This window comes from Uloborus diversus, unplaced genomic scaffold (genome assembly GCF_026930045.1).
Source record: "Uloborus diversus isolate 005 unplaced genomic scaffold, Udiv.v.3.1 scaffold_1141, whole genome shotgun sequence".
NCBI classification, from domain to species: domain Eukaryota; kingdom Metazoa; phylum Arthropoda; class Arachnida; order Araneae; family Uloboridae; genus Uloborus; species Uloborus diversus.
The window spans coordinates 49,349-62,142 of NW_026557812.1; the positions used below are offsets into that span (position 1 = coordinate 49,349).

The following is a 12,794-nucleotide window of genomic DNA, read 5'->3' on the forward strand; positions in this document are numbered from 1 at the left end:
TGTTTAAATCTTTACAAAATCAAAAAGCACTAACTCATAGAAAACAAAAATTGTTCTGCGGGATAATTTTTAAAAAATCATTCCCAGGTATGTCTTTCATGAAAGAAAAAGCAAGAAAAATTATTTGTTAAAAAAATAATTTTATTGCATCAAGAAAATAGCCAAGAATAAAACTTCTTCATTTATCAAAATATATAAAACAAATTCTATTTTACAGGGAACAACATTAAGCACAAAATATTTCCTTGCCATCTTTTAATATAAAAATACTTTACTGTAAAAAACTTCTTTTAAAATGAGGTGCTTTAAAATGGGAACAAATATTAACATATATATCGTACATACGGAAGTAACATTTTGCTTTTTGTTTTTTACAAATAAAATTGAAAATCAATTGAATTTGTTAACCTCACTGGTGGACCCAATAATATGTGTTAAAAATGATATTAAACAATGTATTTTTCCATGTTGGACAGACTTTGCATTCGTTAAAATAATTTTTATTGTTAAAAATTCAAATATCTCTTATTGGGTCTAATAATCATCAAATCCAGGAAGAGGAAATAAAGAAGCAAAGTTCTGAATTTCAGTTCTGAGTTCTGTTATTCTGTTTTGGAATTCAGGATCTTCTGCAAGTTTAGCCTTAAAATCTTTCAACATTGGTCCACTCCTAGATTTTACGTCTAGTGCTAACTGAAGACCTGGCGGGAAAACAAAAATGTCATTGCAATTTCTTTATTTATATTAACATAACAAAACATTTACAACAACCTCTATACATCCAACTTTCTCATACTGAAATTTTCAGTAAATCAAACCTTTAACAAATCTCCACATTCATTTCTTAGAAAAACTTTCTCTGTATCGAAATATTCTTTCTAATATGTTGGGATATTCTAATCAACTTTAAACTGTCAGCCTCACAAAAATCTAAGTCAACAGAAAAAAAAGTAGCTCAGTTGGAGTGACTACAAACCCTTCAATGCAACTGGGATTAGGGATAGAGAAATAAATGGTTATTTCATTCTAAAATTCAGAAATTTCAGAAAGTTTTTTTTTCAAATTTCGGTGCTGACCAGTCCAGTAAACTTTTATTTGGCAACTTTTTTGTGATACTTTTCCTCTCTCCTAAATCTGCTTCGATTTAGTGAAAAAATATAAATATTTCCTAGTCACTGAAATATGAAAGGTTAGTTTCAGCTAACTCAAAACAGTGGGAAAGGGGGAAGGGGGATTTAACTTGGCTAAATACACAGCAGTGGATTTCCCTTCCCTTCACATTTTTCTAAATAATAATACTAATAACAATGAACAATTCATTTTTAACGTACAAATGTATAATTTTCAATCTTATTTGAGAATGGGTTTTGTTTTGTTTTTTGAATACACTTTTTGAAAATATTAGTTTTTGTGGTGTAATAGCAGTTTTTGGTAACTGTCGATTTTGTTCTGAAATAGAGTTTACACCCATTTATAACACAGCTAAAGGGACGAAATAAAAATTTTGTCATCAACATAATTTTGTTATAAAAAGTTAAATAATAAACAGTAAAATGTGAGAGAGAACTATGTAACAGCCATAATTTTGCTACAGACAACTTTACTATAAATGAGCATGGGTGCAACTGTATTAACATTTAAATACTGTTTTTTTAATTGCTTGTAGTCGAATAACATCCAATACTTTTTAGAAGCTTAAATCTTTAAGGTACTCAATGCTCATCTATTCAGAAAGTTTGTTTGTAAAGACTATGTAGTTTCCCATACTTTCACTACATATATTTAGCTTTGGTTAATTATTTAGAAACATGATGGTTTTAAAGGCCAGTTATCTATACACATAATAAAATAAGGTGTGTGTGTGTGTTTGTGGCGTGCATTCCAGGGAAACGGTAAGGCCTAGAAAGATGAAATTTGGTGTACAGGTGTAGTTTTTGCCGAAGATGTGCACCTCGAGCTTCGATTTTCGAAATTTTAATTAGAAAAAAGTTATTTTATGTTTTATGTTATTTTTAGCATTTTTTAGTACTTTTAACCTAACAGACCCCGAACCAATTGCGTGAGACGGATATTTTTTTGTACTATAGTGCAGGAAATTTAATTTTAAATATGATGAATGAAAAAATTTTGAAGATAGAGTAATTTTTGTATTTTTTGTAGATTTTTGAAAAAACCTTTTTTTTACATTTTTTTCTGAGTTTAGTTTTTTTCGAAACCCATCCTGCAAAATGTATTGAACCCACAATTCTAAAATTTTAGTTGGTAATAGTAAAAACATTCCGCCCCCTTCAGAAGAAAAAAGTTTTTAAAAATACGTAATAGTTTTTTTTTTTACAATTTTTTTAATACAGAACACAACGCGAGCTGTTTGCTTGCCGGCTGAATTCCCAACTTAACGCATCACGTGATCCAACTGAAATCGTTTGCCTTCTCTTCACCTTTTTTTTTTTAAATAGTTTTTTGATCTTTTTGCAAGCACTACTTTTTGCACACTACGGGGGAACATAGAGCCTTTTTTTTTGCGGACAATTTTAATTAAATAAATAAAGCTCGCTGTTTTTTGCACGATCTTTGTTTCTGTTACGGATTGGCGGTTAGGTTAGGTAGATACAGAGATAGAGATTGAGTGGACAAAAAATGTTTTTTTCGAATTAATACTTATATAAATAAAAAGATTGTTAATTACTGGTCAGAGGTAGACATGCATAGATCGTATCGATAGATAGATAGACAAATATAGAGGTCGATATAGTAGATGGACAGCAAGAAAGAGACCTGCCCGTCATTTAAGGAACTTCAACGGGGTGTCAATGCCCCCCCCACACACACACCATGACTTTGAAAAAACAATGCTTTCACATAAAAGTAGAAGTGCTTTTTGTTATTTTTTGACAAATTTTGCATGAAGTACATCGTTTGTGTCTCCCCTCCACCTCCTTTAAAAATATTCCAAACAATGGAACTGGAGAAGATATTTTATTTAAACTACTAATGATATAAATAGATAGAGATTGACTGATACCATGACGAAATTTATTTAAGCAGTCGCCGAAGGCGGCAACATTGGCGTAAAAAGGCGAATGATAATATTGATATATAGAGAAAAACATTGATTAATACCGTCGCTAAATTGTCTAAGCAGCCGCCGAAGGCAGCAATCCTGGTGCAAAAAGGCGGATCAGCTGGTCGCCGTAGGCGACTAGTATGCAATAAAACGGATTGAAATGGTCTCAAATATGTTAGAAATATACCAAACCCAAACATCTAGGACACACATTAAAAAGCCATATTTTTTTATCGCCACTTACCTCTGTGAATGAATTCGGCCACTTTTTCAATGTCTTTCTCCTTCAGACCTCGTGTTGTGAGAGCAGGAGTGCCTAGGCGGATGCCTCCTGGATTCAGAGCACTCTTATCTCCAGGGACCGTATTTTTATTACAAGCAATGCAGATGTCTTCCAAAACTTTTTCTGCTCTTGATCCATTTAACCCTAATGGACGTAAATCTAACCAGACAATATGGTTGTCTGTACCACCTGTAAAGATTTTAAAAGATTTGTTTAAGATAAAAATAATGTTTGAAAACTTTATGTAATACCACTCCCTTAATTCAAAAACCATTATAACTAAAGCCACATGTGAGCAATGTTCTCTACATGTGTGTCAGAGGTGCAAAATGAATAATTCTTTTGTCAGTAAAAAAGACCAATTTTGTAGCAGTCATGTCCATGAAAAAACAAAGGGGGAAAGTTTGCAAGGAGTTAACTTATTTTACGGTGCAAATACAGTTCATTACAGTTTCAAATCCAATGGTTTGCTGTAGTACTTAAAGAAGGGTTATCTACTGGCTGTAACTACTTCAAACAATAGTTTTACACTTTAAGTTATTGATAAAAATTAAAACATTGAAAATAACCAAATGCTTCAAGTGGAAAAAAATATTGTTTTGGCTCTCTTGAAAAGTTCTAATTTTCACATTTATTAGTTTAGCATGGTGCTGACAATATCAATCTTGAATTTCTGAAGTGTCAGTTTTCCAATTTGATATTACTATTATTATTTACATTGACAAAGCAAGTATGAGAGCATCACTCGCACTTGCCGATTTTAGGAAGAGGTCTCTCACTGAACTCTGCTCTTACTGTTTTGTTGCAAAATGTTAAAGTGCTTTGCCTTTTTTTCTCCCCCTTTTTTTTTTTTTTGCCTTAAACTTAAACAAGAGAACTAAGGAGATTCTATCTTCTAATCAGAAAAAGGTGAAATATAAACATTCAAATCGAGAAAGATTGACAGCCATGAAGCATATAAGCAATAAGCACTATGAAATACATTTTGTAGGAATGAGGACTTTAATATGTACCTGTAACACATGTGTATTGTCTCTCCTGCAAAGCTTTTGCAAGTGTTTTTGCATTCAAGATAACTTGTTCTTGATATTTCTTAAATGCTGGGCTTTGTGCCTGTTTGAGTGCAGTAGCAATACCTGTAAAGAAAATGGAAACAAATGTACTTGATGCATGTATAATATAAGAAAAGGAAAACTGAACATCAATTTGATAATTGAAAGATTGAAAAAAACTCTCAGAAAATTTAAGAAATCACAAAGCTGAATAATTAACATTGACTTGATTCTGTGAGAGAACACTGAAAATAGTCTCTGTATACAAAAAATCATGAAAAAAATTCTGATGCAAAGTGAAATTCATGATAAATCAGCTACTATACAACAATTAATGCTTCAGAAACTTCATTATAGTCGACGTTATGTTATTAGGAAAATTTACAAGAACAGTGACTGAACTTTTTTTCCCATCCAACTTTCATAGCCCTTTCAATGACATCAAATCTGTAGAAAACTTTGCTTTGAATAATACACCGAATGATAATTCTTCAGCGTACAGCCTCTCCTCACCCCATTCCTTTTAAAACTCACTTTTTTACACAACTTTGCTGGACATTTCATGGACATGGAATCAAAAAATATATATACACTGTTTATACATCTGAGCAGTGGGCTAAGGGGCTTAAGCCCCTCCCAGAGATCAGATGGAACTCAGAAATGGCTATAAGCTCCTTGACCAGACCAAAAAGAAGGCCTAAAATTGCGTCTTTTGACCTTTAATTTTGGGAATTTTACAAAATATTTGCAAATTACTTCTCTTAAAATACGGCGGCTGCTGTAAGATTCTTTTCCCAACAATCGACTTTTCTCTCCACAGAGGAGTCAGCTTCTTTCTTTAAAAAGGAGATATTTGTTACAGCTTTCTTCATTCAATGTTTTTTCTTAATTTGAGCATAATTAAAAGTTGATGTGTGTATTTTATGATTTGGAAATTTAAATCGTTTTTGTGGTTTGATAGACAGAGAGAGAACACACTAAGAGCAGGAGAGCGCAATTTTATTCTTCCCTGACATTTTATAAATTTTATTTATAATTAAAATAAAAACTGTGTAATCAAACTTTACTGATACGAAATTTAAAAACAAATTCTGCATAAATGTGGGAAAGGTTGAAAAACACTGATTTTGCCAATCTATTCACATTTCGGAGTTCCTTAAAAAAATTCTAGTCCCTCCCAGGAAAAAATCCTGAGTGTGCCACTGTATATGAGCAATCAATAGAAAAATGAAATAACAAGTAAAGCATTTCTGAATGGAAATACGGATGGAATTTTACGACTTTTCAAGCATACTGGTTAAAACCAAAGAAAGCTACAAATCATATCATTGTGTGATTGATAGTTGATTAAAAGATTTATTGAATGGGAAACAATGTAAAAATGCTTTATTTTCTTGAACATGAGATATGGCATAAATTGTTTCATGATAAACAATTAATGTCCATTAACCAAACTGCCTCACCTGTTTTTCTGCACCTGCTTCACCTGTTTCCCTTAAGGATAATTGACATTTCATACAGGCTCATGCATACTTAGTTTCATTCTGAGTTTGTAATAGATATCAGACATAAAGTACAGAATCCTTTAAAAATGAAAAAAAAAAAAAAAATTAATAATTTAGTTACCTGCTATTGCGTTGTTGTGTGGTCCACCTTGGAGACCAGGGAAAACTGCTTGATTAATTTTGTCTTCTAAATCATAAGCGATTTCTCCTGATTTTGTCACGGAGCGAATACCTGTAAATGAAATATTTTTTACAAACAGAAGGAGAAAACAAAAAGCCCATTATCTTTTAAAAGGAACAGCATAGCGCTCAGATTTAAATATCTTAATTGTTTTCTTATTTATACAATTTCAACACATCTTTTCAGTGCACATCTAACTTTTGCAACATGAAATTGTTATGTGATATTTACCACATCTTAGTCAATATTAAGCATGTAGTTTACTATCATTTACGAACATTGACAAATTCAGTGAAACGAATTCCCACTCCTTACCTTTTCTGTAAAAAATAACACCTGCTCTAGGCCCTCTCAAAGTTTTATGTGTGGTAGTGGTGACAACATCACAATATTCAAAAGGATCTGGAACAAGTCTTGCAGCTACAAGCCCACTCACATGTGCCATATCTGCCATTAAGTACGCCCCATTTTCGTCAGCAATTTCTCGAAACCTTTTATAGTCAAGATTTCTTGGGTAGCAACTGATACCTAATTCAAGAGAAATTAAAAACATCAATCATAAATGCAAATAGATTTATCAATCACTATTGGCTTTTAGATAATAGCAGATGGCTACAAAAATGAAATTGGAAACATTTTCAATGTGTGCCATTCAATTACTTTCTAAAATATATGTTATTTAAGAACGATACAAACTTCATTCTTAAACCAGGGTTCATACACTTGTAGTTAAAACAAATTCCCTGACTTTTCCAGGTTTTCCAGGCTATTTTTTAGAAAATTCCAGGTTACTGGCTTCATTCAAAACCAAGTTTAAATAGCAATATTTCCAAAATAATTAAAATTGTTTGAAGTAGCAATGCAGAAAATTTTCCCCTTAGATTAAGAAAAAAAATAGTTATTTTTCCCCTTTCTTTTCTCTCTCAAAATTTAATTTGTTTATTTCGAAAAAATGTTATGAGGATTACTTTAATGATTTCTTTTTTTTTTTGAAGAAAATTGGTTACAATAGAGCTAGAAGAAAAAATAAAACACTCACTTATGCCCCCCAACCCCCCCCCCAAAAAAAAAGAAGAATTTTTGCATGCATGGCGCAGCTCATCTCCTGGGTCTGCTTAACACTTTTACATTGTAGTGATGTAACTGGGAGTGGTAAGGAATGACTTTTCACCCCGAATAATCCCTCGTTTTTGAAAAAGGGAGGGGGGGGGGAGCATTTTAATGCTCAATGAGAAAAGAAATATTTTGAAGTGTTATTCAAATACTGTACAACATATATTACAAATTAAAAAGGGAGCAAACTCTCCCCAGAAATATTACAAAAGATAAGACTAAACCTGCGTTTTTAAAGCAAAAAGTTAAAAAGATTTCTCGTTCATTCAAGATCATCTTAAATTTTGACTTTTATAGTAGACTCTCATTTTACGCGGTTTAAGATTTGACACCTATATTTTATTTTACACGGATGAGTTTCGGTTTTATGCGGATGCAGCAATGCAAACAGATAAAATTTTCCCCTCTTTCAAAATTTAAACTCCTACAGATTGCAGATTACGCGTAATCAACTGCATTTTGGCGTGCTAATAATCGAGCTTGGGCCACTGGAGACATTTTATACGATTGGTTCCAGAGCTCTTTCCAGAAGTAAAGTTATTAAACTCACACAGTTCAGAAATCACTGGAAGAAGAGCTTTCAGGAGTGAAAAAGTAGGTCAAAATCAACGAGGGTACAGACGTCAGTGACGCACAACCAAAAATGTTCATACTGAAAATTTTGAGCCATCCCTAGACAATAGAAATGATTTTTCGGATTTGTTAGTGAAGGAAGATTCTATCATGGAAATGACGCAAGTGATCATGGATGCGTTCATGCTCTGTAAAGAATTATAGAGAAAAATTCTTAATGACTCCCAAAAGACTAACATAGCCAACTCCTCTTTCATAAACAGAACATGAAATTAATTTGTTTTCTTTATGCATGTTGTGCATAAAAGTCGATATGAGTACACATTTAGCTTATTATATAACTAGAAAATCGCCCGTCATGGTATAACGGGTGAAAAGTATTTCTACATTTGAACAAATCAATTGCCTATTTGGTGATATTTTGATAGTTGAAATTTTAACGATAACACCCGTGGATGAACCCTAAACTCCAGTAGATAGCATTAATTTTTAATTATTTTGGTTTCTTTGTTTTCCTAAAATGACACAGTCTTACCAGTAAAACAGTTAAGTTACTGGATCGAGTTCAGCCTTGTCACGATAAATCCTTTCCTTGCATGTTAAACATTACCAAAACATATCAGCAAATTACTATGACGTGGCACAAGTTTCATTGTTAAAACACGCAGGCTACTCGATCATCGGCTATTATTTATATGAGGATTAATCATCACTAGAATGAAGTATTTTGTTATCTACGGAACCAAATCCCTATTTTAACACTAGTATTAGGTCTCAATTTGCGCAGCATTTCCGTGGAACGTAACCCATGCGTAAAATGAGGGTCTACTGTATTTAGAAAATGTTCCGAGTGAATCTCCGAAATCTCCTCTCCTAACGTTATCGAAGGTTGGCTAAAATAGCATTTCTGGAGCTCCAATTTTGAAAAGTTTCCAGAGAGGGCTTTGAATCTCTCTTCTCTAACATTACCTGAAATCGTCTAAAACTACGTTTCTCGAACTATAGTTTCGAAAATTACAGGGAAAGAATCCTTGTAGCCCCTCCCCCCCCAATCCGTTTAAAACAGTTGAAGTTCATCTATAATTACGTTTTTAGAAATTCAATTGAAAAATTTTCTGGGGGAGGAAACTCAAATTTCTCCCCTCCCAAGACTATTACAATTTCAAGACTTTTCTAATGGAGAAATCCCGAATCTCTCTACTTTTGCGTGAATATTTTACTTACGATTAGGTTCTAATAATGTCATACTGAATTGCTAATGCTATTTTCAATAACGAATTTCTATGAAACGGTATGGAGGGAGGATGCTATCCTTGAAGTTCACTGAAGACGCTTTAGATCCCATAGGTATGTCACTGAGCACCTTTATTTTTTTTTATGAAAAGAGTGATATTCCTTGATATTTTTACAAAGTGTTACAATGTTTTGAACTTCTTTCATGTAAAAAGAGGGTAAAAATTCATTTGAAGGGTGTCAGAAAGAGCTCCTATATTCAAATTTAGAAACTGGCTTGATTTTGCGAAACATTAGTTCTTCCTCTCTGCAGCACCGTTTCATGAAAACATTTCATGAAACACTGCTGCATGAACGCAAAACATGAAAGCTGGGTGTGTGTGTGATGTAGAAGCTGGTTCGGAAAAGCCAGTCAGCCACAGCAAAACATTACGGTGCTCTGGACTTTTAACCTCGTCGATTTTTTGAGCAGTCACGATTGCTTATTGTTCTCATTTGACTGTTTTTGGCGTCTTTTGATTATTCCCACCTCCACCCTCCGCAGCATCACCGTTGACTGGCTCCTCACGATGCTGCTCCTATAGCGAAAGCCGTCTCCAGGTTGCATCCATATCCTACACACACGCACATACATACACCTACACACATACAAACACATACACACATGCATACATACAGACACCCACACATACACACACAAAAACATACACACACAACTACCCATACATTCATGCCTGCACACAGACGCAAACACATATGCCTACACACATATACATACCCCCTACACACAAACACACACACGCCTACATACACACACTCGTGATTGCGAAAAACATAATTTGAATTCAAGATGTCAAAATTCAAATTAATTTTTTTTTTCTTTTTTTTTTTGAGCTAATCTGGGTTCTGTGGTACCCCTGGTGACCTTCGTGCACACGCCTCTGCATTGAGCCCCAAAAAGTTAGATTAGCTGTCATAACTTGACGACTAAAAAAAAAGGGTCGGAAGTTACTTACAGGATTAAAGAATACATGGTGAACTTTCTATAGCAACACAAAATTGCTGAAAAAGAAAACTGTAGCACTCAATTGCGATTTTTTTTCCAGTAAGAGGTCAGAAGTTTTGTTTGTCTTAACTGAAACTTTCATTTTGATATAAGTAATATCTGTGACATGTTTTATGTAATTAAATAGTAAACCAAACTTATTTAACAAAATGTTTGTTTTAGCCATGATTTGTATTAACTGTGGTCGTATTGACAGAGCTCAACTGTAATTTATAGCAGACACTAAGGGCGCCCATATGCAAAATTGTAATGGGGGAGGGGGGCTCAAATATTTTCCCCATGGTTTAGCTGGATATTTTCCCCATGGAAACCGATTTCAGGACAGATTAGAGTCATTAAAATTTGACATTTTTTATAACTTATTCATTGATGACTGGGGAAGAAATACTTTTACATTTTTAAAAAGAAAAAAGTACTAAAAGCAAAAAAGTTCTGAGGGGGGCTCAAGGCCCCCTTGTCCCCCTTTATGGGCGCCCATGGCAGACACTGCTTTAAGGATTTTGTTATTGTGTTTAATATTCATGCTGAAAATATGAAAACTAAATTAAAAATAACATAATATCAAATTATGAGACTCCTATTAGAATTTTATGATGGATTTTTTTTTTCCTTTTTTACTAAGTTAGGCAAAATTATAATATCATTCAAAAACTAGTAAAGAGAAATGAGAAGAATATAACCCTGTGGCTTGATCGAGACATTTTACTTCCCACCAAGGAAATTAAATTGAGACATACCTGCAATAATAACCTTTGGCTTGAAAAGCTTTGCTGTTCTTTGCAACTGATCATAATCAATGAGGCCCGTTTTAGGGTCAATTTTATAAGGCATGGACTCAAAAAATATTGAAGTGGCCGATATTTTCTTCTTTTCCGTAAAATAGCCATGTGTCAGGTGTCCTCCATCGGGTAAATCGAGACCCATGATGCGTCCATGAGGTTCAACCAAAGCAGTATAGACAGCAAAGTTAGCAGGCGATCCAGAATACGGCTGAACATTAACACCCCACTTGTCTGAAGTCAATCCATAAGTGTCTAAAGCCCTTTTCTGGCACAGACGTTCAACTTCATCTATGTGTTCATTGCCACCATAATATCTGAAACATTTTGAAATAAGCAATGCTATTTAAAAAACGACAAAACATTTTTATGTAATGCTTATATAGTTATTCATTATTAAATGCCTGCAGTGACCAGTTGGTTTGGCATTTTTTTTTTTCGATTTTTTGTTAATATGTCGCCTGTTTTGTGTTCCATCAGAATTTGAAATATTAATATTAAATGTACATTTCTGTTATGATTTATCATAAGGTACAATTTTGAATTTAAAAGACAGTCTGTAAAAGAAAATTCGTAAGATAGATTGTTTCAAGCCGAAGCAGCCGAATCACAGCTCATGATTCGGCCAGACCGAAGCTCCGATAGAATGGTCAAAGCTTTGTTCTATCTCAACTAAAAATACAATAGAATATTTTTAAAAGATTAAGATGAACACATAAAAAATATGATGATTAACAGTTAAAAGACCAAAATATGAAAATAACTTAAATTTTGGGAGGATTGAAATGCTCAAATACCAAACGAAACTCCAAATGAATAAAATGCAAGCATGCAACACGCCTAGAAAAGACATCAAGTAAGCAAGCATGATGTTTTTAAAAAATGCAATACTGTAATGCATTTTTTAAAAACATCATGCACCAAATCATAGCATTTTTTAAAACATCATGCCTAGGTGCACCAAAAAATTGGGGTGGGGAGGGGGTCAAAAGAAGTGTTGGGGTGGGGGACAAAGCCCCTTGAAGCTCTTTTTTTTTTTGCAAAATTGGGCTATATTACTGGTACTTAATATTACTGATTTCATAACTTCTAAAAATGTGAAGTATGGTATCAAAAATCGAGACGAATGGCAACCGTACACTTTCCCCTTCCATTTCAAAGTTCTATCGAAAGGATTAAATCACTTATTCTCCAGGGCAAAAACTTTCTCTTTAGTTGCGAGGCTATATCACCCCATTTTAAAATTCCAACCTCTAATTTCCATTTTTTTAAAGGAAATAAAAAAGAGAGAAGTCCTCAGGTGTGGATCGAAAGTGAGGGGCAGTTGCCCCCCCCCATACAAGTCATCTATGAATACTGCATGACACATTTGCTGAGTTTTACACCAAAATTTGCAAAAACACACAATATCTCCAGAGGTCTGGTCGTAAAAACCGCCTCTGATGTCGCATCAGGCTATCCTGATCATTACCAAAACAAAATTCGAAACTGCAGTTTTAATCCCAACATATTTAAATAATGAATATATTTTTTAATTTATACCTTTGACCAGGATACCCTTCAGAGTACTTGTTATGTAGGCAAGTGCTCAAAGCCTGAAGCACACTACGGCTTGTAAAATTTTCCGATGCTATCATTTCTAAACCTGTCATTTGCCGTGACTTTTCATTTTTAATGATACTGAATAGTTCTGGATCAGTTTCATCTAAGTTCTGGTTCAACAAATCCATTATCTGTATAAGGTATGATTTACCACCTAAGAAGTGACAAAAAAGAATCAAAATAAAAAATAAAATACTTTTTTTTTGCTCAAAATAAAACAGACATAAAAACTTTCAACTAATACTTAAACTAATGTAGAGGTTAAAACCCCATTTTCTTAAAAATTCTCAAGATGAATAAAATACCTTAAATGATTTCCTAATAGAAGCAATAAGTCTGGTAG

The 12,794-nt window shown here is 33.4% G+C and overlaps 1 protein-coding gene across 1 annotated transcript; it reads right to left on the minus strand.

Moving 5' to 3' along the window:
* Nucleotides 1-127: 127 nt before the first annotated feature.
* On the minus strand, nt 128-12,794 carry LOC129232318 (serine hydroxymethyltransferase-like; the record flags this gene model as incomplete). Its single annotated transcript, XM_054866474.1, is given in 8 exon segments — nt 128-701; nt 3,309-3,536; nt 4,361-4,483; nt 6,026-6,136; nt 6,401-6,613; nt 10,808-11,166; nt 12,392-12,605; nt 12,757-12,794. Coding segments are annotated over 7 exon segments (1,389 nt in total). The 3' UTR covers nt 128-534.